The sequence below is a fragment of the Aplidium turbinatum genome, chromosome 1 (genome assembly GCF_918807975.1).
Source record: "Aplidium turbinatum chromosome 1, kaAplTurb1.1, whole genome shotgun sequence".
Taxonomy (NCBI): domain Eukaryota; kingdom Metazoa; phylum Chordata; class Ascidiacea; order Aplousobranchia; family Polyclinidae; genus Aplidium; species Aplidium turbinatum.
This window is the reverse complement of record NC_137472.1, coordinates 40,244,491-40,271,621: the sequence shown is the minus strand read 5'-3', so window position 1 is coordinate 40,271,621 and position 27,131 is coordinate 40,244,491. Positions and strand designations below refer to the sequence as shown.

The 27,131-nt window shown below is 38.6% G+C and overlaps 1 protein-coding gene across 1 annotated transcript; it reads left to right on the top strand.

Moving 5' to 3' along the window:
- Positions 1 to 1,481: 1,481 nt before the first annotated feature.
- LOC145765659 (sprouty-related, EVH1 domain-containing protein 2-like) lies at positions 1,482 to 27,131 on the top strand. Its single transcript, XM_082577484.1, has 6 exons — positions 1,482 to 1,674; positions 11,125 to 11,281; positions 15,611 to 15,779; positions 20,553 to 20,599; positions 20,992 to 21,372; positions 21,713 to 27,131. The coding sequence occupies exons 1-6, from the start codon at positions 1,637 to 1,639 to the stop codon at positions 22,616 to 22,618; spliced, it is 1,698 nt and encodes a 565-aa protein (XP_082433610.1). The 5' UTR covers positions 1,482 to 1,636; the 3' UTR covers positions 22,619 to 27,131.

The window sequence follows — 27,131 nt, the reverse complement described above, 5'->3', positions numbered from 1 at the left end:
CTTGTACCGACACCCAACATAAATTGATTAGTTTAAGCTGGCGGTTGAGTCCGATGATATATGGGTTGGGTGTTCAAACCCAAAAGCAAATCTTGTTTCATCACCAATCCTGCCTGTTGCGGTCGCTAGGCCGGAAACACGCTACGAAATGAAGCAGCCGCTAGCCAGCATCGTTAATTATGATAATGATTTCTCGCTTTCGTAATGTAGTAGAAAGCCGAATAATGGCTGCAGATGCCTGCTTCCGTCACAATAGCCCGAGGTTACATGTCAGTTCAATGTGTGTGCAGCACGCTGGTCAAAAGTTTTGTTTATTTTAACGCTTTTCGACGTTGCTATAATTAAAACGCGCGGGCACCTAATTTAAGATATTTTTGTCATCTTTTATGCTTTCATTAAAATTTTCCTATAAGCGAATTTGATTATAATTGTCAAGCAGAGATTATAGCTTGACAAGATTTTGACAGATTTGCTTCTGCACCGATTCAAAAGATAATTGTGTGCCAGTTTTTCAAACCTGTAATAAGTTTTGTTTATCTCGTAAGCGAGTTGTTTTAATCTTCAATAAACAATAATTTTATGGTAGTAATTGACAAGAGAATCATTCAAACAGATTTTAAAACATTGTAAAATCTTTTCCAAGATGATAAAAGACCAAATTTATTCTTAGACGTTCCACGGACACAGTGACAGCGTTTTACGAACAAAGCAAACGAAAAAAAAACAGCAAATTGTTTTGCAGAGAATTTTTCGTAGCCATGTTTGTCTGATCACGCTCGTTACTCATAATTGTCAGATTAAAGAGTTTAGTCAGTGGCTATTGTAAATCGATTTCACTATTCGCTGTGGCATTTGCCTTTGCCTTCCAATCAGTGTGGAGGCATCGAACCAACGTATAGCAAGACTGATTAGCTGGTCGAATGTTGTTCAGGTTTCAGGACAGCAAAATCCTTCATTTTTACATTGATTCAATGTCTGCAGACGTTAAAATGACAGATTTTGCTGTGTGTGATTGAGGTCAAACTTCTTTTGCACTGCTTTCGACGTTGAAAAAAGTTGCATAGACGTGGCATGGCGGGAGTTGTCATCCGACATATCTGAGGCATGTCCATGGCGTACAGCGGATGTAGTTGACAGAACCGACATAATTTCTTGTCATTTGCACGTGTTAGACGTGATTTATTAGTGGTAGGAAATGTTAAGTATACGTCCGTTCACCGACATCTATTTTGAGCGTTCCAAACACGTATTTGCGTTGGTTAATGTGAAATCAACGTGAGCTGCATCACACTGCGTTATTAGTTGCTTCAACACGTGCCGGCTTGTAGCTTGGACAACATGGGCTGCTTTTGCCTTCATAGTTTTGTCTCAGGAGTTACTCTTTGTCAGAGATGTTTAGCTGAGTGTAGGGTACGCAATCGCTTTCTATTTAAATATAATTATTTTCCACGCAGTGAAAGTAAAATCTGTAATGAGAAAACTTGTGACATTGAATGTGAAAAAGACTACAGAGTGAACCAGCAACGGTGCTTGTAGATACACAGATCAGAGCTTTTACAAACTTGCTACTCGGGGACTACAATCTACAAGGATTTATTCCAATTATTTCCCACTTGCAATGAATTGAACGTGAAGCATGCAAGCAAGAGCGAATGAGAGGAGAATTAAATGGAAGTAAGTACATTCTCACTTGACTAACAAAATTTTGCTTTTTTACATCGCTTCAACGTCACCAGACTTTGAACAAATTTTTATGGAAAAATTTAAAAACAGCTGTTGTAATAAGTCTAATAAGAGAAGCTGTGGTCTTTGCAGTTAGCTGTATTGCATACGATTGTACAATAAACTTTATGCCATGTGTAAGTGCATGTTTTTTTACATAACACACATGCATGTTTTGCATTTGCAGTTCTGAGTAATTTACAATCATGGATTGTTTGCTATTTCATGCAGCTGTGGCTTAAACGTATGTTGCTTAAACGTAATGCTGCATATTGATAGCTACCGCTCCTGCCTCCGCTTTACCACGTCACTGTCCATGGACAGCTGCACAGTGCACATTGTAGACCAGATTTTACGTTTTCGTTTAAACGTGTCGTTTGATTCATGTTTACACTGTTTTGTTATTCCAATTACTAGTATGATATTCTTTGCTTCATTTTTTTTTATGGTAATAGAGGAGCTTCATAGAAAAAATGACGTGGCATTAGTAAATATTTTTTTATCAGATTTAGCTGAGTATGTTTTTGAATAGTTTGCTTAGTGCGCAAAACGCCTGATAAAACCTCTGTTTCAACCTGGATGCTATTGATCAGCTTTTGGGTGTTTATTCCGGTGTGGCTCTCTGCTCCTGATTTCCTGTTCTTTGTCTTAGCTTTTCGACATTTTGCACCACAATGCCGACTCAGCTATTAATGTTGGTGAATTGCATTCAGTGTATTATTTTAAGTGTGTTCTTTACAAAGACTCACTATTGAAACTTGCTAGGATTGCAGTTGCAGAGCGTAATCTTTGATCGGTGAACTAATCTTTTTGCATGTGTTTGAACAGGAATGACTTGAAACTAGGATCTTAAACTCAAATTGCTCCGAGGGCCATATTAATACTTGTAGTAAATGAACCCGAGGGCCGCAATACCTTTTTGCATTGCGAAAAGTTATGCCTGTCTTCTTGACTCGTTCCGCCAATCTAGATTTTACGGACGGGTCCTACAGGTCACAAATTTTCGATCCACACTCTCCATCCACATTCCACAGGCACCTCGACTCCACAGCCTGGCCCCCGCAACCTAAACTGGTTGACCTTTCCCGGATACATCGCCACCCTAAAATCAAACCGCTCCAGGCCAGTGCTTTGAAGTCTCAGACTAGGGTTGCAAAATTCCCGGAAATTTTCAGAGCCGAAACTTTCCATGGAAATTTTGGGAGTTAACGGGAATTTTGGGGAGTTTTCGGAAACTTTCAAAACAATCTTAATTTGATGTAGAAACAGGAAAATAATGGCCTTATCCTGTTTAGAATAAAAGTACTATGTATAGCCTAACTAAAATACTTAAGAACATACAAACACATGGTTTAGTTTAATAACTCCAAAAATGAATCATCACCAATCTGTTTTTTTTACAAAAAAAAACAATACCGGTACTGAGTCAGTTACAAAGTCGTTGTTCTAGTTGCTGCCGGTTAACATCTCTCCTGCTCGGCTTCTTCAGATGATGTACTAATGACTGTTCTGGCAGCGTCATCGACTTCAGAGTCAACTTCAATTAGAGTTGACTTGTCTTCACAGGGCTCAAACAATGCCAAGTTTGACCTGACTGATACTAGTTTTTCCACCCTTTCATTTGCGAGCCTATTGCGGACCTTGGTGTGAGTGTTTCCAAATGATCAGTATTTTTTTAAATATTGAAAAAGTGTGTGCATAAGCCTCATTCTTAATTGCCACCAAATTAGTGTTTATAATAACTAGAGAAAATGAGAAATGCTTAAGATAGGTTTTTGATATTTTTTTCTAATTGATAAAATATTTAACAAATGTTTTAAACATCATAAATGCCAAATGAAAATTCCCAATATTCCCGGGTCCTTCAAAATTCCCGGAAAGTTTCCAAAATTCCCGGAAACTTTCCACCCCTTTACAACCCTATCTCAGACCTTGCTATGTTTATTGTGCTTTTGTAGTGGTGTCCATTTTTGTACCCATGCGTGCCTTGTCGATGCTGATAAAACAGTTCATCACAGTTCAATCACTATAATAACGCAGTAAGGACGAAACAGTAGTAAGAACAAAGAGATAAAAAACACTGCAAAAACAGAAAGAATACAGACGAAACGACTTGGATCTCGAAAGCAAAAATCTTGCAACCAAATCTCAAAAAGCGCCGAAAAAACGAAATCCTTGAAGAACTGACTGCCGCAAATAGGCTACTAAAATTGCTATTGCGATGACGGCGTAGTAAGTGAATATGCAATGTGATTGTGATACAACAATACGAGTTTCTCGCACGTAATAAAATGGTGCGACAACAGGCTAGCGCTTAGATCGTGTAAAGCAGGGCTACTCAACTAATGTTAGCAAAGGTCTATTTTGACAAGTTGAATATTTTTGCGGTCCGGTGAATATTTCATATGCAACCACGAAAATTAAACAACCAGTAGCCTACGAGCACCGAAACACTTTTCAGGTAGTACGTAACACGACTTGAATTTTTGTCTAACACAAAGAAATAAAAAAGGAAAAAAATGTATTGTGTTTCTTTGTAGTGTAGCTGTGTGGATCACACATCAGAGAAGACGGCAAAGCGGGGGACTGGGGGCGAAGCCCCCAGCTCCTTGGATAATCACAAAAATTGCTTTTCCCTAATGGAAATCTGTTTAAAAAGGCCCTAAAATGTGGCAATGAGGTTATTCTTCCAGAAGCACGAGGTCTACCTTCAACACCCAGAAGGTCCGAATTCGGACCGCGGTCCGCCAATTGAGTAGCCCTAGTGCAAAGTTTGATGGGTATTTTCAGATGTTTCGGGTGAATCTTAATTTTTAAGTATTTGAAAGTTCAAAAATGCATCGCGGTCCGCGTGTTTGAGACCCTTGACTTCGAATGCAAAAAGCTCGTTTTGCAAGCTGGTTGGTTCGGTAAAAAGCTTATTTGAACAGCACCTTCTGGGCACAAAAATACATGGTTTCACTTTAATTGGATTTTCGTAGTCGCTAATTGTGCCGTGCTTGCAACTTTATCCATTTTGATTCCACGCAACTTGATCGTCATCTCGAAACATCAGGACTCGTTCATTCATTTAACATTTTATGTGCAGTTTGTGTAAAATGGAACGTTGAATAAGCTGCTGTGTGAAGATGAATAATGAGAGTCGAGACTATCATCTTGAAGTTGGTGATCTTATGTTTTACTATGCTCTTCCTTCAATAACAAAATCTTGTGAAAGTTTGACGATTTTATGAAGCCGCAAATTGTAGAGAAACAGATTGGCATCGACAAGAAAGACTGATTTCGGAATAATGAAATTACCGCTGCCATAATGATACAGACCAGTTCCCTTCGTGGCTTGTGATTATGACATAGCAATCGCACTTTTGAGTTTCATTATAAATTACCAGTTACCACAAGCATGATATGCCAGCAGCCAGCTGTTGCACAACAAACATGCGGAATTGTCTAAAACAGGGGTTCTTAAACTTTTTGAGCCGCGCCCCCCTTTGACGTGCCATCCAAACTTGCGCCCCACCAAACTACAAAATTAGCAAACAATAAAGTGTAATGACTACGGAAATTTATATTTAGCTTTCATCAATGTGAGGGATGTAACTGTTTTTCGGAAACCAAAAGTTTAATTTGAGGCTTTGTAGCTAATAATGCACACCTCAGATCGGCTTCACAATCAATAAGTTTGTTTCGATGTTTTGTTTTTATGTTCAAAAGTGTAGAAAAGCCACTCTCGCACAGATAAGTAGACGAAAACGGAAGAAGTGTGCGTATCGCCACGCTACCCACTCCCTTGTATATGTGCAAATATTTAACCCAAAAATCAGTTAGTAGCATTGCTTCATAATCGTCTTTTGCAGTGGAGTTACATTTTATTTCCAAGAATTCCTCTTGCAAACCGTCGGGAAGAATGTCCTCGTTAACACGAAAGGGATTTCTTGTCATCTTCCATTCTGGAAGGTCGGTGTCACCCAAGTCTGGGAAATAGCCTTCGAATTCTTGTTTCAAAAGCTGAAGGTGAGCCTCCACTTCAGCCTTAAGCTCACCTTCCAGTTCAAGTTGCTTTTTGTCAAGTGCAGTATCTAGGTTGGGAAATGAAGCTGCATTTCCTATTTGTATTCGGCGGTGCCACAACCCCAGCTTTGCCACAAATGCTCGAATGGAATCATAGCTATTAATTCGGTCAGTATTTCTGCCCTGCAAGAGCGGATTTAAGTTATTGAGGGCCTCGAAAATGTCCACGAGGTATGCCAACTCCAGCTGAAACTTCTCCGATGAAAATGGCAGAAGGAGATCTTGCTTCCCATGAGCTTCCAAAAATAGCATCAGTTCATCTCTCATTTCATACACGCGGGCTAACATATTACCTTTCGATAACCAACGAACAGATGTATGGAAAAGGAGAGTCTCATGGTTCGAATCCATATCCTTGCACAGCTTGGTAAACAGTCTCTTATTGACGGCACTGGTTTTGACGAAGTTGACGGCTCGTATGATTACTGTAGGCCTAAGCTTATCTTTCATTGCAGCTGGTAGAGTCCTGGAGGCCAGAGCCTCACGGTGAATCACGCAGTGAGATCCAATAGCATTGGGACTTTTTTGCTTTATCCTGGCAATAAATCCACTTCTAGATGGTCAGCACGTTACAGCAATGATAACGTAACAATGCATCAATTGTTACGATTGGTTATATTTTATCGTTCGACATTTCATACCGACGGTTGCGGTCAATTGACATCATGGCAAGACTACAACCTACCGGCACTAGACTAAATTAAACTATTTCATTACAACCCCAAATTTTCATTACGCGACGTTTAGTCACATGCGTTTAGTCACATAGTTTGAGATCGATCGCGCCCCCCTTGTGAACCTTTCGCGCCCCCCAAGGGGGGCGCGCCCCCCAGTTTAAGAACCGCTGGTCTAAAAAGTAGTTTGTGGAAAAGTCTTGGACTTTCAAACGTAAAATGAACATGACATTTAGTTTCAATTGAAAGAGTTCTTTTTGTTTTCAAATAAGTGACATCACTTAAAATAATTTTTAAATTGTTACCGTGATGTGTTAAACTTTTACCCAGGCAACAAAAATCCGTCAATTTTACATTGATAAAGACGACTGCAGACGTCTTTGGACTGTGCTGTCTTGGTATGACCAACGACCCACGGTTCCATAAACTACAGTAAATGCTAAATAAGAGTTTCCGCTCGAAACAATGTAGCCACAACGTCTATCATTGCTGGTCAACTTTCAAAATGCCATTTCTTCGAATCTGCCCCGATAGCTCAGTTGGTTAGCGCGTGACTTCTGGAACGAAGAAGCTTCAAGATCAAGCGGCGCTGGTTCGACTCTCGGGGTGTGCGCTTGAGCAACGCACGTTAAGGATTGCTCTCCATTCAGCGGCATCTAATGGATGGAATAATTCCCAGGCAACAAGACTTCAACAATCGGAAACTTCACTCTGTCAAACTCGGTGATCGGGCCTGCGTCAGTGATTCAAAGCCTCTACAAGTATGCGAAACTGCCAGGATTAAGCTCTGCAAGAAGCTTTCCCAGTCCGAGGATAAAGATTCAATCAATCACTTTGTTTGTTTGTTCAACACGCTTGTAAAACTCTATTCTCCTTTGCTTCTTCACGAAGGACCGTGCGATAACAACTTGGCCCAAAGTTTTATGCTCACTTTCTCGGTATGTGCATGTCGGAATTTGTTTAAGTTTGAAATTGTTCGAACACTTGCTCTAAAATGGTAATGACAAAGGTTAATTGACGAAGGAACAAGGCTCAACAATGAAAACTACAAATCGCCTACATATTCTTCCAACTCTGCCCCCGGAAATGTTTGCATGGTACGCTGTGTCTTTCTAAGTAGTGCTTTTAGGAACTGATCTTTTACATATTCGAAAAAGTTTTCAATCACTGAGGTATGACGCAAATTCTGGTCGACAAGATTGCCAACTTATTTGAGTAAGATACTGAAGAAGCTGCCTTTATCGTAACAAAAGCTTTATCAATAAAATTTTTCAAGTTTTCAAACCTGACTGATTTTTTTTTATTATTATTTTTAAGATTTCACTGCAAGTTTATTGTTAAGCTACTGTCTGTAAGCACCATTCGCTGAGCGCCGCGACATGGTAAGCTACCATTAAAGCACGTAGATCATGCAGAATTTTTTCCCTAAAGGAGTGCTATCAATTTATCGTTTTACTTATTAGGAAAAGTTGAGCGAAGGGGGCATTTCATCGATGCTATCTCTTCTAATCTTGTCAAATAAACTTTATTATAGTTTGCGAGTGAAGTTGTTTAGTTTGTTGAAGCAACAATAGGAAAACACGCGATGCTCTTCAACAAGCGCAATCATTCGCTGAAGATAGTCAATCTTCACTGTAAAAGAATATAGCTCTGGCTGTTAGTGTTTTTTTTTTTCCAACCAGAAACTGATGAAACTTGCTTTGGATCTGTCGTGTTTGCGTTGTGTCTGAACTGTGTTGGATTTTCATGGACGGCATGCTGTCAGTCCATGGTTTAGTTTTGTGCAAATGCAAGAAACGTTAAGCCCCAATGACAACTTTTCACATATTTTTTAAATTTGTCATATCTTAAGCTAAATTATTTGATATGTTTGAAAAACAAGGTTTTTAACTTTTATTTTCGTGTTGTCAATTTTCGGTAAATTGATTTTTAAAGGCAACTTCTGCTCTCCACCAAACGTTGATTGCATGGTCAATGCTAAAGTGAAACAAGATTTCGTTTACTACCCAGTTTTTCATTTCTTTAAACACCGTTGTTCTGGCCAGTTCTCAGTTATCCCGTCGTCTCAGTACCATCCAATCCCCCCCCAGAGAGGAACTGGTGATGTGTTGAAAATACCCACCATTGAGATTGTCATTGTGGCGTGGAAAACAAACCTGTAAAGTAAAATCTTATTTAACTGACTAAGGGTTAGCGTTAGCTGCACCAACAGTGGAGTAACGATGAAGTAAATTGGTAGAGTAAGTCAGCTTCTTCCCGGGAATATTTTTCTTTATGCAACAATCGTAATCTCTTAGTTGGAATCGTGCGTTACTGATCTGTCGATGAACTTAGTGCAAACTGATTCTCGATTACCTAATCACACCCGGTTAACTTTATAGGCGGCTTATAAGATCTCCTACCGGTGCATCCAGCCCTTCTAGTAACAGCCAGCAAATCAAACGTTTTTTTTACATTTCATATGTTGTTTTTTCAACGTTTACGCACTTTGAATCAATGTACAAAATGACCGATTTGCTGATTGAGGTATTCCCACCACTAGGTGAGTAGGTGCGGAAGAGCTTGTCAATTAGTAGCCGAATGGCCGACTTCATTTGTAAGGTAGTCGGATTTCTTTCTAAGAAACGCTTCTGTGCCATTCAACTATTTTTGAGTCAAACTGCTGACTCATCGTCAAATCGAGAATTGCGGATGGGATTACATTTATTTAAAAGCCTTGTTTTTACTTGACAAGGCTGCAGTTCCTTCTCGGTGCTTTAGCTGGTTAGGGTTCAGTTCCTTTTCAGGATCACCAGTTTTGCTGCTGCTGCCATCTGCTGTGTCGCTGCTGTTTTGTCTATTCGTGTCATTTGCTGCAATTTATTTTTTTCCTATATTTTTGTTTCAATTATTTCCAACAAAGTTTTTGTCAAAACAAGATCTGTGGATGTTGTGTTTTTATCATTTTAAATATTTAAAGTGATCTTCACGCATGAATGAACTCTTGATGGTAGGCTGCTTGAGATTTCTTATTGTCCATGACCAATGCTGTTGACAGTTTCCCGACAGATTTAATGCTTGCGGAAATCGTGGTCTTGACAGTCGATCATGCGAATTCAATGATGTGCTTTCTTGTTTTAAAGTCTCATGGCAAGCGCTATGGTTTTGGAAAGGTGACAATGACTTGCTTGATTTCATATGACGTAGCCCATTCTTCAACTGGAAGATTAGTACAAGATGTTTTGCGACTTCATTTAGTTGCTTGTGGACCTGCCTTGTGTTCCATCTTTTGCGAGTGACCTGAGTATGGTTAAGAGTCAAGGGAGACCCACTTTGTTGTTTCTTGCGCTAATATTCATTCTTTCTTTTCGATGACAAAATTAATATTTTTTTACTTGAAACACTTTCTTGGTACAAGGTACGAGTGATGTAATCTTTCAGTTTTTGCGTCATAAATAAGGTGTGATGTGCAGTGTGCATTGTTTTTTTTAAAGCTTTAATTGTATTTGTTCATGGAGGTTCACAAGCTTTTTGTGAGGTTTTCGTGAGATCGCTATGCCAAGTGAAATTGTTGGTTTTTATCATTTTGTCGCCATGTCAAAATTACATCGGCCTCCAGTCATTATTATAGGCTCGCGTATTGGAAAGGCGTGTACATAGGTCGCTGTGATGTGAACTATTTTTTCGTAAAAATAATTTATTCTGTGTTACAATGATAGGTATTTTTTTTTATTACTCTTACCTACATTCAAACAGTTTACAGTTCTCACCAAATGCTTTTAACACCCTACTTTTGAACCAGCCCATGATAATGGACACAAAGCACAAAGTGGGAAGATATTGAGCTCACACTGCACTGTAGGCTACACTGTTTGAAGAAAGTTTATCGGTTTAGTCACAAGGTGATACGGAACTAAAAGAGTTGCTTGTTATCATTTTGTCAATAGCATCAACTTGAACCCAATCAATGCAAAAGTATTAAGTGGTTCATGACCATTGGTTTCAATGACTCCCAAGACCCTGGGAAACTGACAGCTGAACGATCGTATAACGCTTATGCACGCCACTCTTCCGCTGGAGTGTGTCAAATTGCAAATTTAGTTTCACTGTTTAAAAATTGCGGCAACAACTCCAGACGCGTGCAGATTTTTTCTTTTCTGAATATCGTATTGTCATTTCACAGCAAATTTTGCATCTTTTTTAGCTTTTTACTTTTAAACTATTATAATTCTGTTTTATTTTCGCCCATTGCGATAACTCCGTAGCATTGGGACTCACAAATCATGAAACAAGCAGCTGGAAGTAGCGAAGGAACATGTGGTCTCATCCAGTCGCTGCTTCATGAATATCGTTTCTTTTTCAAATCGTAGTTGCAAACAATTCACTCCATTGTTCATTTCCAAGAACACACATTACCTTTGCGTTTATCAAAAGTTACCTAAATTATTTTCATTGCAAAATATTTGATTATTATTCAATTAACGACTTGCTATTTGTAGTATATGCCTACTGTACCTTGTATTTAGTTTTGTTGGAAATGAAACGCTTTCGTAGATATTTTAATCCTGATTTTAATATTTTTCCAGTGTCCACTGCAAATTGAATACTCAAGGGTTTACCTTGTGTTTGTGAACATTTACGAATTGCTTTGTCATGATGACTTTGTAATTTTATTTTGAAGGGAAAGACCCATCGTCCACGTTGAAGGAACGGTCATGATGCGAGATGAGTTGGGTTTCACCCCTTATCTTGGGTTTGGAAATAGCAGGGTGGCCATCTACGAAAGCGTGCCAAGAACTGAATATCTTCTTTATGGTTACAAGATACAAGATAAAAAAGTAAGATTTTTATTTTGAATTAAATACGTAATTCAGTTTGACTGCTTGCTTTTATTGCAATACTCCTATGATCCTTTGGTGTATCGTAAAAAAAGCTAATTCAATACTCGTTTTTTTGTCGTGACAATCCTTGCTATCGTCTCAATATTTCAGTAGTTGAGTGTTGTGCATTCGGGCAAGTGTGACGAAAGGCCTGTTTGTTGTGCTTTCAAAAGCATCAGTGTGACCACCTTTTACGTACAACAGCCATTTGTTCTTTTAATTATTGGTATTTGTGAATTGCATTCTCGCTTTGTTTACACATGTAGCGTATTTGTTCTGCCACTACCAACTCAGCAAGGTGTAAATTAAGATATTAGAAATCTATCACAAAATGTATCCTAAAACGGAGATATCATAATTTTATTTCTCATTTAGTAACTTCGTAAAAATTTAAGCAATGTCCTGTCCTCGAGGGTTCGAAGCAACCAAACCGTCACTTTCAAAATCATCTGCAGTTTTACTTCTTTCCTAACTATTGGCATATGATTCAGACTAAGGACAGCGGAATACTTCTTTTACCATCCCTATTCATACGTAACATTGTTTGCAAACGTCTTTAATCGCACTCCCTCACAATAGTGGTTGTCTACACGCTACAGCAGTGCTCTTCGACATTTTTTTCACACGCGCACCCTTCAGAACAGCGGAATGGCCCGTTTGGGTGAGTCCGATCCCTTAACGGGAGATTTTTTCAATTTTTTTTTTAAACTATCGGATACCGTAGCCTAATTATCATTGCCGTTTTTGGGTTAGGTGTTAGGGTTAGAGGTTAGGAACTCACCGAATCGGACTCACCGAATAGTAGCAGACCCTCAGAACAGATGCTGTTATTTTATGCACTCTTGTAGATTGTGATTGGAGCAATGTAATCAACCGGCATTAGGCTGATTTACAGACGTGAAATCAAAACGTCTGATTAGGTAATTTCCAAAGTGAAGTGAAATTTTCCAAGGAAAAAATGTGTTGGAAATAATGATTTGAATTAACAAACCATAAACACAGCAGGCAACATCAATAGTTTTATATCTTACGGTTGTCAGATGACAGGAAGGTTCAGAAGACCATGATCGCCAACGTATGCATCAAATTAGGCACAATATGATCGTCAACAACCATGCACACACTGCAACTCACTTTCGATTAAACAATGATCAAGTAATGGAAAAACTACACGTTAGTGACTTTTCTGCTGCAAACCAAACTTTTGATTATTTTAGTAAATTTGGTATTAACGAAGATACCCTCGAAAAAACAAGTATGTGGCATGGATTCAAATGCAACTTTCCAGCGTAAATCAGATTGCGGATCAGTTAGTCTTTCGATATGTGACTGTGTTCATCAGTGAATCAGTTTGTTGGCTTATCATTCAGATTTATTGCATGCATCTGATTATGACTGCTTGAGATTGTGATTTATTGACGTTGCAACAACGTAAAAGTTGCCATGTCACCTCCCTGTCGCTCTACTTCATGTGTCAGCAATATTTTCCGACTCAGCCTTCAACCAATGATCAAAATTGACTTTTCGCGTTGGTTTGATGTCTGCCGACGTTGATAATGATAGCCAGTTTGTTAAAACTTTCAAGTGTGGCTAAAAAGTACCCTTTCACTGCGCTATGTATTTGATGTTTGTTACATAAGATTCTAGAACTAATTCGCTGAGTGGGGTTGAGTTTTGTGGTTTCATTGCTTTTTGGCTTTAATATTTTGCATCCATAATTGTTGACAGAAGGATTACCACCACTTGTGAACTTTAATTTGTTGAGTTTTTGTCATGATTTTAAGTTACACTCAAAATTGAAACAGCGAATGCGCTGAGTTGTATGCTGGCAACAGCTGTACAAAGCGTAACCACATTTGTTGGTATGAATGAAAAGACTTCTCATTTAGCTAATGGTCGTGTTGTATTCACACACATGTATAGGCTGTCGTATTGCGTAGTGCGACAAGTCGACCGAACCGGCATGAAAATAGTGAACCGGGTTTCAACAACATCCTTTGCAAGACGTATGGAACAAGCGGCCGATCGCAGCAATTGAACGTCCATCTTGCGTTTGTGATAGAATCAAAACGTTGAGATGTGCTGGCACATTATCATTGCCAAGCAAACCATCATTTTGTGTTTGGCTATGTTCAAGATAATCCGCACCATTTGGATGTTGAATGTAAACTACAAGATTTAATCTTAGAATTCTTGTTGTTCACATGAAAGGTGCATTTCTAAAATGATGCTACTATTATTGATTTGATTTATCAGTTAACGATTTGTTCATCAACAAATAGTGTTGAAAATACATATCTGACGAGCCACCAATTTATACAGGATGGTTTCTCATTGCTAAATTTTGTTGTAGTTCATAACAATATTTCACACAAATAAAAAAACCATGCTCCACATCTCATTCCACGTATTTTCTCAATTGTTCACTGTACTGTGAAGTTTTCATTTCAATTGTTTTCAAATCCATTTGCAAGCATACTGTCACTACCAAACGGAAAGCTCTCAAAAACTAACTGTTTCGCTAGAGTGAAAAGTGAAATACCTTACTCGTGCAACTAAATCATTTCATAGTTGCAAGTCACCATGGTTGCAAGTATTAGGGATTCACGCAATGTGCTTCTGTCACTGCTGCAATTTCATGTTAAGTTACCAGCTCATTATTTTTTTGGGATGGTGTCGATAAGCTCGATGTTAAATTATGACTATGTTGTTGGAGTGGTTACTTTGTTTATCCATTACAAGTAGAAAGAAATTAAAAAGCTGAAAACCTTTGCTGCAAATAAATTCAGACGGATTGAGTTGTGTTTATTAGTTTTCAATTAGCTTCTAACATTAACTTCAGCCCATAAGCTTTTCCTGTAACAAGCTGCTTGATATGTAATTGTACTTTGTTATGCCTATGTGCAACATATTCTCTGTTTTAATTTACTGTCTTATTGTTCTGTAGTGTAATTAGAAGAATCTCCGTTGAAGAATCTTGATGTGGTTATGAGTTATGAAAGATACAAAATGTAAACTGCTTTTCGCTCCAATTTAAACAAGATTTCTCAAACGTTTTATCATCAATGTTGTTGTTTTGTGGCTTCCTGAAATTGCCATGAAAGTAAACACTGAGTTATGTTGAAATCTGAAATGTCATTGGCTTGCTTTTCTGGGAAATACCCGTTTTTCAAACAGTAAATATTTCGAGCTGTTTCCCTCACATTGTCCATGCAGATTTCTTGGAATAGCTGGGAATATGATATGGGTTTGGTGTGTAAGCGCTGCGGGTCTGCTACTATTCGGTGAGTCCGATTCGGTGAGTTCCTAACCTCTAACCCCTAACCCTAAAACGGCAATGATAATTAGGCTACGGTACCCGATAATTTAAAAAAAAAAATTGAAAAAAATCACTGAATACGGATCGGACTTACCGAAACGGGCCATTCCGAAGCGCTGCGTAGCTGATGCTGTTGCATAAACTGCTTCAAAATTATTTTTGACTGAATTTTATGTGGACGATTTACATCGGAAGAACTGATTGGAATCGACTTATTTTGAAAAAAATTGTTTCTGGACTTGATTGGTCTACAAACTACAGTATATACATGCAACTTTACTTTATCATAGAGATTGGATTTATTTACACTAACTATCCGCTTTAAAGTTTCTATAAAAAATAACCAACAAAATTAGTCCTTATGTTGATTCAACGTCTAAAAGGGACCAGTTTTGTTTTTGAGATGTAATCAGAATCAATCGTGTTGTCAGAATTTCTTCAACTGGTATCCACTTGTTTTTGATGTGTTCTTGTGGTTGGCTGTTTTCCCTGTTCTTGTAATTTGAATTAATGTAAACATGACAAACTTTGCTATCCAGGCTGAAGTCATTCCGTCGAGCATATCAGTGACTTTTTGCATTGATTACAATCTCTGAAGACGTCGAATCAATGTAAAAATTGACTGAATTGTTGGCTGGTTAACATCCACAATTTACTAAATAATAGGAGATGTTCTACTGGTGCAAATTGAGCTAAACTATCACAAGATGTATACATACAGTGACAATTTGCTTTTATTCCGACGTTTCGTCAATCAGACACGACTGACTTCTTCAGGGGCTAGACCAGGTAGCCCCTGAAGAAGTCAGTCGTGTCTGATTGACGAAACGTCGGAATAAAAGCAAATTGTCACTGTATACATCTTGTGATAGTTTAGCTCAATTTGCACCAGTAGAACATCTCCTATTATTTAATTTAATGCCTGGTGAACAGCCTCATTCAATATCCACAATTTACACTATTCTTAGGTGACGTTGGATGATCTGATTCCGCTGAGGATGCCCTTTACGTTTGCTTCTCCTATCTTCCACCATTGGATCATTGGAAATAAGAAGATGGGTCTCTCGTTCAATGGCACAGCAGATGCACGTTCTTTTGATCGCGGCGTCAGGGTGGCGTTGGAAAACTTAGAAAAGGGTGAGCTGCTTTAATGAGATGCAAGATGTTTCGTTCCACTTTGTTGTGAATGAGAAGTAAGTTACTCGCTTAGCTTTAAGGCAAGATTTTTTTTTTTAACGAAAGCTCCGCATATTTTTGGGCACATGTTTAATTTGCTCATCATTTCTGTAGTGTTATTGGAGCTTTTGAGTTGCTAAATAAGCATTTAACCATTCAGCAGTAGTGTTCTTTTTTCTTTCATTGAACAAAACAAAACAAAATTTGATCCTTATAAAAGTGGTGTTGACAATCTCTGGTTAAAGTTTGCTTGAAAATTATTCTGATTCTTCTGAATTTATGGGCTACACATGAAGTCATCCGTAAGCATGAGGAATTTTGCATCACAAGGCAGGAGGAAAAACGACGCAACATAAGGTGAAAATGATGTACCGCCGTAACTGGGCTTCACTTCCTTGAGGGCTTGAGGCTGCGCTTGTGACCATGCATCTTGATTTTTAGTCGCCAGCTAACGACATGATAACTGACAGCAAACCTTCTCTGCGAAGCATTGTCACAAACAGGCCTACTGCGTCCATGATCCTGACAGGATACTTGTTTCTGCGCTGAGTGATAAGTCGTCTTCTCAGCTTTTCAGGGTTTATTGATTCTGATGTCATGCTGTGTATGGGCGATATTATAAGAAAAGCTGTTCAATGGCTTGCGCAGGAAAATTGACTTTTCCTGTGTTGATAATTCTCTCGTTAAATGCGCATGACTATTGAGCGCTTTGATCAATGCTGTTTGCCATCTGTCCTGCCACGTGTATCACGCTGTTTTCAGGAAGTCAGCCATCAAAGCGCTGTTCTTTCGTCTATTCGATGTCTTTCATTGTTGAATCAATGTAAATTGGCCTCATCAACAAGACTTGTGTCTGTTTCAGTGCCAGCGGACGGAGCGAGTTTGCTGGTCATTTTCGTCTTATCCCGTCAAGTTTGTTTCTGGTATTCCAGATAGCAAAAGTTGGCGCGTTCAAATTATTCTATCATTACGAAACGATGTGAAAAGAAACTTTCGCTAGCAAGGATAGTTTTGCAAACTACTTTTTGTTTACAAGTGATGACAAATTGTCCATATCGCGAAAGCTATATGTTTACAACGATTTACCACCGTTATTTTTTGTGCTGACGTATGAAATTACTGTTTCTCACTTCTCAGCAGTCGTGTGTAGCAAGACTGGACAGCGATAGACACGTGTTTCGCCCATGAAGTTGGGCTCATAGGTATCGTACCACTAATTCACGTCACAAGGCTTTCGATCTCTGCTACGATCTCAATCTTTCCCTTTGTAAATTTACGCAGCATGGTTTCCCATTTCTTTTTTGCCACATTCAAGATCGAATTCTGTTCATCAGCGTTAGGATACAGCGAAAAGGATTATACGGCACTAAAGGGAGTCAGGTGTAATTTTTTTCTTTCATTAGCAATTGCACCTCCCCGATGTGTTACAGCTTGGATAGAAGTGAGCACTGAGCAGTCTTTTGAACGTTCACATGAGCACTCCTATTTGGTAAATCAGTGTTTTTTTTTACGTTGACTGAACGTCTGCTGGGCGGGCTGCTGCACGTTAATCCAACGGATTGTTTTCAATGTTTGATGATTGATTGATAACATTGACGAAAAGCGAAAGAAATCTAATTTCAACCTTCCTGGCAATGAGTCACAACTTCACGTGCTTTGCGGAAGGGACCTGGTTTGGTGACTCATGCCGCTTATCCAGTCAACAAAACTTGCCATTTTTTCATCGTTTCATTGTCTCCTAACCTTTAAACTATGCAAAATGGATACTTTTACTCGCTGCGATATTGGAAGACACTTGGTGCTATTCTTCGCATGCCCATTTACTGCCATTGTAAACTTCATTGTCTCACCAGGCATTCAACCCGACTTCATTGTGTTGTTAGATATTGGACCCTTTTTAGTATCCAGCTAACAAGTCACTTCCTCTGTCGAGATCCTTTTCTGTTGATTCAACACTTGCAGGCATTTTATCAATGTAAGAACGACTGCGTGTTGGGCATGGATCACTGGTTTATAACCGACTGATCAGCCAATTATCATAATTGTTAGTAAAAATTGTTTTGATATTGCGAATTTTTCTTTGCAAACTTTATTTGTGACCCATTGGCGAAATGGAGGGTTCAGCCGAGTCAGCGAAGGCACGAACTTTTTGGTTGAGATGTGACTAGGCTAGAAGCATTTACTATTCGTATAGTTAAGATGAAGGTCTTTGTAGATTTGCATACACAACTGCATACCAGTGTTTTGATGCAAAATTAAACAGACATCTGCACTAAACGACTGGTGCGTTTCTCCCATCTACATTTTTACATGCCACTCCGTTATACAGAATTTTAATCATGATAGCGTTGACCATATGTCGTGACGTTGGTTGTATGAACGAGTCCAATGTGTCTTTTCTTGTCGTAAAATATATACACTTACTATTACTACTTGCTGTGCTTGATTTTATTGACGCGTTTGTGACCATGTTTAAAGTCGGTGCGCAAGAAAATGCTAAAATCAAATTTCCGTTTGTTTCTACTGAAAGACAACTGAAATGTTGCTTTATCCTAGCTTCAAAAAGTTACCATTTTGCATCGTACAATGCGAAAATAGACAAATTTTGCCATCCATCTATGCACCATTGACAAGACAAAGAATCTTGCAATGCTTTGGTCTTGACATACCGAACTGGAAGAGAAAAGCACTTTTTCGATTTATATTCTTTGTACCACGAATCTAACCCAGGCGTGCTGTCAACAGGAAGCAGCCAGCTCGTTCGTATCAATTATGAAGTGGATGTTTCTGAGTAAACTATCGTAAGAAGAGTTAATTTTCTGCATTCTTTCTACTGTTGGGTTTTCTAAAATTTATTGATTGCCTACAGACACACATTCTTAACAATACAGAAACGTTCTACTTGCTGTACGGGGTGGTCAGCTGTGTGCGCACAAGAAGATATTCGTTGTTTGGACCTCGGTGCCAGCATGTAATTATCCCCGTTTTGTAGCCCTACTTCATAATTGCTAATCTGATGCGGCCGACACCGGTCCGATTTGGTGTATCTCAGTTTTCCCAAGAGTTGTTTGCTCTTGGAAAAAAAGAGACTCGATGTTACAAATGGAACCCACGTTTCAGTGTAGACTGTGTCGTTATGGAATTATTCCTTCCCTTGTTTCAACTTTGTCTTTTTGTTGTTGAAGCGAGGTATTACAAATTTGTTGCTTTCTTTGTCTTGTTATGATTTTGCAACCCTGTGAGGTATCGTTGATTACTTTATTATATGCTTTCATGAAACGGTGAACTCCATCAGATCAGCTACCTAGTCCAAAGCTTTGGAGATTCTTTTTCTTTAACAAGTTGGACTAGGCTTTCAATGTCTTCGGGCACAGTGGGACGACTTTCTTTGACCACATCCGCTAATATTCTCATTGGAATGCATTCAGAAAACCACATAGTTTGAACAAAAGGTTGAACATGAGGTTATGAAAGCGGACACGAGTGTTCTGAGTACGTGGTGAGAATTTCGTTTGCTGAAAAAGAAAACAACAGCAAATTTCTGAAATTGATAAAAACTGTAAAAAGTTTCTGAACAACAATTAGCAAGCGGCAGATATAACCTTTAGAATTATAGAGCACATCCACAAACATGGAAGCCTGGAGAAGCTTACATTTTAGGCGTAATTTGCGAGGAAAACGAAGTAAAGTTCCTCAAAGATTAAGAGTTTCATACACTCAGAAAAATACGACAAACACAATTATCAATAGCAATGAATTTATTCACATGTCAAACGAACAGAGAGCCTTGGAAGACCATGACCGCAAAACGCCCTGAATTGAATCAGGCGCATTAACCGTCATCATCATTTGTGGTCTTCATCATCGACATCTCACAGAACCATTACGAATCGCTTAAAAGCACTAACATCGAATGAACGTCTTGTTCCTTTTAAACATACTTTGACGATACTTTTAAACCTGAATTTGTGTGAAATGACTAAATTACTTCAACTATTTCGTTTGCTGATTTGCGTTTTTACAAATCATTACTTTCTGAGTGATTCAACTTTTTGAGTTTATAACCTCGCGCTTCTTTCCTATCAGACATCTGCTTAATCGAGATTGAAAGATATTCCGCCGTTGCTTTGAAAAGCAACTAGCAGTACGTTTACTCTTTGCATTTGGTTTATCAAAACGCATTCCATCAACTAACACCATTTTCAATTTGCAAACAATAAATGTGTCATTTGCAGTAGGCTACTGAAGTTATTCCTGGATTATTGTCAATCCAACTTTTAAAGGTATCAACTAATTATCATGAACCAATTATCCCGTGTTGGTTGTGGCGGACATGGTCGTTTGATAGATCAATTGTAAGATTTTTTTACCAAAAATATAATTAATTGTGTGGGTTTGCATAGTCGGGTCGATTGTTCTGGGATATGTTGTGTTTTGGGTCAAATCAATGTCAAAAACACAAAAGCCCTACGATAACCTATTTTACACTATAATTTTCCTTGAATTCCTTAATTGTTATTGGATGCATATGCTACATAGTACATAGCGTGATATATTATATATATACTCCATGTGCAATAGCGAAAATTATCATCCTAAATTGCCAATAATTTGGTGATAAAATATAGCGATAAAGGAAGAAAGTGCAAAATAGGTTTAAACAGTAACGACAAGTTTAAAACAGACTTAATTTTAGTGTTTTGTTTTTTCGTTATTTTGATTTTTTTATTTCAGCTGCCATGAACGCAAGCAGCAGCTCAGTATCCGATGAACCTAGCTCGGTAAGTTATGCATAAAAGCTTCATTATTTCGTTATCGCTCTGAGAGAAAGGGAAAGACGTTTTTGACTCTAACGAAACCTTGATGTTAAAATAAAAGCGTTCTGCTTTTGCAGTAGAAATTCAAAGTCAATATAATCTAATTAAGTTGATCTGCGCCGTAACGTGTGTCTTGCATTGGTCAATAAACAAAACTGGTTATTGATGTCTTCAGATTTATTCAATATGGGATTAAGCGATACAGTTTTGTTGAAGCTCAGTGTACGAGACCCTTCGCCACTTTAGAGTAATGTCTGAAAACAGTTTCACTCAATCGTATTAGTTGAAACGAGTTAAAACTTTCTTCGTTTTTTTTCAGTTAAAATGAATAACCAATTGACCGGTTGTCTCTTTAGGCGTCCCCCACATCAACACAATCATTCACACTGCCGTGTTCCGAAGGATCAGAGTCCCCGGAAAACAAGCCAAGCACCACCTTGCCAGTTACTCCCCGGCAAACCCCGGAAGGTTCACGACCTCCTGTATCAGACACGTTTCGTCCCCATACAATGTCGGCTTCATCGTCTAAGCGCCGGCCGACGCCACCAGCTCGCGTCCAGCGTCGGCATTCTCTCTCCGCTGCCGGTAGACCTTATGCAAATGTTTCTACGTCCGCTCAGCCAACCAGTCCTGCCCGACCATCATGTGGTGTGGAGTCGTCTGCTGCTCCCACAGCGCTACAGAATGCATCTTCGAACTTCGAATTTCCATCTAAAAGTAATGACGTAGAAACCAAGGTGAGGATTGGTCATCATTTCTTACTTATGACCTGGCACTGCCGATGGATGCACGTTGCATGTCACGTGATTTTGAATGAAGAGCTATTCTTGCAGCGCGGTATTCCCAGAGTTCAACTGTTATTGATTGATTTTTCTGTTTCTTTGTTGCATTTGATCTTGCGGTTTCGCAAAAGACCTTTTATCCACCGCGTTATTAGAATATTTAAAAAATAGTTCTTTTCAAAAGCGTTTCTCTAATTTTTTTTCTCTATCTTCAATCACAAACTCTCTTGAGAGTACCACTTCCCGATCTACTAACCTCGTTGGAAATTGATGCAATCTTCTCCTTTTTTCTCAGGATGAAGATGCACCTCCCCGACCGACCGTCGACACCGAACACAATCATCGGCCTCCATCGACTCGTCGTCACCGATCTCGCCATCGCAGCGATCCTCATCGGCCGAGACGTACAAAAACACCGAACTTAGACAACCTGGAGCGTCAAAGAGACTTACACCCGACAAAGCCCAACTCGTACGTCCAGTTTGCGTCGTCTGGAACTCGATCTATGACGTCAAGACCGGTGGCTGATATGGCTTTGACTGGGAGAGGTTTTCGAACTCGCGACGATAATTATCTCAGTTACGTCACAAGGACTGTACCTCATCGACCTGATGGTGGATGTTCGCCGTATTATATTTATCGTGGTTTAAAATCATCGGAAAGTGACTTGTTCGGCAAGCAGTCGTTTCATTGCAATCCATCATTTAATTCTGTTTCCGATCCGAGCTACATTTTGAAGCAGCCTTCATTGCATAAAGGAAATGACTTCAGTAAACGTGGCAGCGGAAAATTTGAAGAAGACTTAAGTGAAAGATCGCGATGCAAAAACTGCCAGATAATGTTTAACCTTGATCGGAATCGGCCTGGGTTATGTGCGGAGGCCCCACCAGACAATTGTGAGCGATGCATAAAATACAGCACCTGCTTGCCGATTGCGCAACGTTTTTTTTATTATTGTTTTCGTGACACCGAGAGCAAGCAAGAAGAAGAACCTTGCTCGTGCTCTCGCTACACTACCGGGCCTCGTTTCCACCGCTGGCTACTGCTCGGGTTAATTTCGATCTTTTTTCCTTGCTTGTGTTTGTATCCCTTGTTGAAGGGTTGCCATCGCTGTGGAGTCGCCTGCCATTGTTGTGGAGGACAACACGAGGCGAATGCACCCGTTGGAAAGAGCTCAGACCACCGCACAAACCGCTGCTGACCACAACATGTGTTTTCACGTGACCATTTATGCGGCTACTTTGCCTCTAACGTTGGTACTACTGTGATGGTATGTTCTCTCACAATGGTTTGTGTTACATTTTTGTGATTATTCTCAGCGCAAAAACACGATTGTGCACAATACGCCATGCATTTTTTTAAGAATCATGTTTTGGTATTATCACGAATCGGTATTCTCTCATAGCCGGTTTCGTTCAAAGATCTTTCAAATGCCATGGCAACCTTACCTGTGACCGAGGACGTGAAAATAACATTGAGCCTACAAGACTTAAACTCGTTGTCGTCGTGTGAGCCTCTGGGACCGAGGGTCTATTCTTTTACCACCCCAGATTCACAATGTTTCCGGACTACACTGGAAGGCTACCAGAGAGCAGCCAGTCTTTAGTTTCATCATCTGTTTGTTACAGACTTCAACTGTAACACTTATAGTTTTATTTGGAGCTACAAATCCAAAAAACACAAAGTTGATATTTCATAGAGAGCATCAGAAACCTTTTGCACATGTAACCTTTCTGGTTAAAGTTGTTCCGTTTTGAAATCATGCAGCCAATCAAGTTCCTTATCGTGGCATGACTTGATGATAATTTGGTCGTATTGTCTTGTTTGTGTTCACAGTGGTTCCCATTCGTTTGTGTGTTTTTCTTTTATATTTTATAATATTTATTTTGCTTTTTGTTTGTTATTTAGCGCGTTTTTTGGTTCAGAAATGAAATACTTTCTCGTGAAACTGCTTCAGTTTTAAGCAAAATGGTACAACAGCATTTCATCGACGGAATTGTAAGCAAATCTTTTTTTCTTATATGTGAAAACAGTCATCAGGCTGGTTTTGTTTTGCTGTGTGCAAGTTGGTCTTCATTGCCTTGGCTTGGATCTCCAGAAAGTTGTATTAATGTTGTATAATAATCTTCTTCGTTCCCTCAAGATATCTTTGTAAATTGTGTTCTCTGTCCCTTATCATTTAAATCTGTTCCCCAACCGCTTTGTATCCCAGTTAGCAAATTTGGTCTTTTTTCGTTGAATCAACGCCTGATTTTTTACAAATGGAAACAATTTTGCTTTAGAGACGTGATTCAGAGAATTTTTTTTTTCATTTGTTTGTGGTAATCGTGTAAATACGTTACGACATTTTGTTGGAAATTGTTTAACAATGGTAAAATAAGTTCAAATCCGATACCTAGGCATTATTGGAAGAAGACATTCCATCCATTTCATTCACAAAGAAAGTGCATAAAATTCCATTTCATCATTTTCGTAGTCTCGGTACTAATGCAGATTTTGTGTTGATTTTTTGTGCTTCACGTAATCTTAACGGCAAAGCCATAACTCAAAGTGCATTGAAGTTGTTTTTTCAACAAGGCCAACTAAAATGGTGTTGCTGCACAATAACCTAAACAAAAAAGTATTTTTTTTATTGTTAACTTAAAAATAGGTTTACTGATTGAGTCTGCAGTAAATATATTTTCGAAACGAGTTTTCTTTTGTCCGCTGGTCAACGCTGATATTTTTTAATCGATTTTCTATCGACAGAATCAAACGAGATCGACACGATGAAAAGTGCGCTGTATAGCAACATATCATTTTCTGTTTTGTAAAATATCAGTTTAAAATCAATATGTTACTGTATGTATTGCAAGCATGGTACACTGTTACAACCCCTATATTTATACACAGTAGTACAAAGGTATCCGCACCACACCACAAATGTTTCTCGTCAATACGATTTATCCAGCACCATTAGTTTTTGATAGTCATGGTATTTTGATGGCCACTTGCTTTCTAGTTGGCTGCTAAGAGTGATGTTTTTATTTTCACTTTTGCGTTGTTTAAATGTCAAAATCAAAACAAGAACAAATGCTTTCTACTTTTTTCTACTAGTTACTGTTTACGTACATGATACATGGTCCAGTGCAAATTACAACCAAGGCTTTGTTGAAAATATTAAGGTAATATCTATCTGTAAAATGATTTACTCTCAGCAGTGGTGCAATTCGATTCAATTTCGAAGAGATCTTTGTGTCTTGCAAAGAGGTCTTTGCGTGTTCTTTGTGCATGTTGAAAATCGACGAGCTCTTAGACCACATCTGCCTTGGTTCAGTACATTTTGGCTTGTGAAAAGTTTAAGTTACTCGTGTCACATCAAGCTATTGCACAGTCTGGTTTATTAGTTCTTGGGTTTGATGTCATAACTTCCTCGCCAATTAAGCAGAATCTATGGGCACATCAAGTAACGATACGTTGATGAACAACCCAGACAGCAAAATTCGTCAACGTCTGCAGACGTTGAATCACTGTAAAAATGAAGAATTTTACTGTCTGGAAATGCAGATATCCGTCATTTGTATCTTGCATCCGGCATGACTCTTGTATCATTTTTTCAAATGCTGCTTTCTTGTTATTTTGTCAAAGTTCTACATCTGTTTGTGTGTTATGGTCCGAAATAACATCAGTAACAACGTTCATTGCACCTGTCGTCAACAATGTTTGACATGACATTGACTTCGGAAAGTGGAGATTAACCGAAGATTTGTTCTTTTTAATGCGTTACAGCCTCAGTAAAAGAGTTCTAAGAAAATTATAAAATTCGTTGTTGTTATTGTCGCAATTAGCCTCGATTTTGAAGTTAAAGCTATTCGCTTTGATGTTGCTCTTCCTGCCTTGTTTGTTGTGTTTTCGTTGGTCAGCTTCCTACTTTTTGTTTTGGTTTCTCGCAATTTTTAATTTTTATGAAAAAGAAATCACTGAAGCTTCTTTGGCCCACCAATCATGTTACCCATACAGCGTATATTTCTGCTTGCTTCATGATACAAAAGTATTGCTACACGCACATTTTTTAATTTGTTTGAAATAACTTTTCACCCCGTTTTATTTTAACTAAAAAAAGAGTCAAACGTAAAGTGTGCCTCAAAACAAATATGACATTTTTTTAGTTTGGTTTCATTGCATTTATACAACGTGTTGTTACGAAACTGCATCTATCCAATATCGAACCATTTGATTATTTAAGTGTTCTGTGAAGTGATGCCAAAATGATTTGCTTGCTCTGTCAGTCTTTCCAGACAGAAAAATCTGTCATTTTTACATTGATTCAACGTCTACCATGGCCTTAAGAGTCTAACTCTAAAGTCCATGCGTCTGCAGACGTTGAATCAATGTACAAATGACAGATTTTGCTGTCTTGGTTGGGAACATTCTATCGAACAGCCTTGTCAACCTGAAATGTTCGTTTCAAATGTTGCACATTGATCACAGATTTTATCACTTTAGCTTTCATCTCATAACCAATTAAAAAAAAGGATAATTTGGTTGCGTCCAGCCATTTCGTCGTTTACAGACTATCGCCTGTATTTTCCACTCACCAGACAACAACTCTTGGTGTTCTATCACTTAACTGACACGTCAAATGTATAAAAATTGAATCAATAATAACGCAGCATCAGGAATTTCCATGCTTTATTGAACGTATGTTTTCAGCTACTGGCGACACCAACACAGCCAACAAGAATTGTTGTCTTTGTTACATCGTTTTTTTAACTATAGTAGATGTGAAAACGGTATAGAAAAGGCAAGTTCTCTTGCTGAGTGTTTGCCACACTGTTTCACTTAGTACTTGTCATTTATTTATTATCATTATCAATACGACTGAGCAACGCTGACTTAGCAAAGATTGATTTGCTATTGCAAAAAATGCCCATGTTATCTCACGTCACGTTGAACGATTAATTGCAGAGACTATGATTGAATTGATTGTTTTTTTTATCCAGCAATCGTTCTAAAATATACCAACATTCGTTGCTTCTCTGCCTAGAATTGGGCAATCGCAACCACCCTAACTTTCAGGATTCATACGATATTGTTTCTGTGCAATCGCAACCACCCTAACTTTCAGGATTCATACGATATTGTTTCTGTTTCGGGGATATATGCTAGGTCAACGACAAACATGATCCTCTTAAATACTTTTTGTACGATCAGAGCAAATTATCCACTGTCACCTTAATTAAAGTTTCGGTTTAGCTAAATTTATAAAAGTGGGAGTTTTTGTAGGTGGGTACAACTAGGGACGGTACATTACGGGACGCGCAACTCCGTTGTTCCTTCAACATTAGAAGGGTCAATTGCCAATTTGACATTTTTTTACGCTTTACTGCTGGCTTGCTTTCAACTAAAAACCTTAAATTACTTTAAAACCAACTTCACTCTTCTTATATAACCCATAAAAAGTAAAATATTTTGTAAATTACAAAAAAATGTAACCCTTCTAGTGTTGCGGATAAGCCAAAAGCGGATGAAGTTTCGCATCCCTATGATCTACAATCCCTAGGGTACAACTTGTAATTTGTAGCAAATCTTTTTAAGCCAACAGTTCTGCGTATCGTTGATCTGTGAAGCATTGTCGTTGCACAATCTGACTTCGGTTTTTGCTTATCACGTAGCTACTGTGCTTTGTTACATAGCATTCGAGCCGTTCGATTTGGCGTTTGTGAATACACATC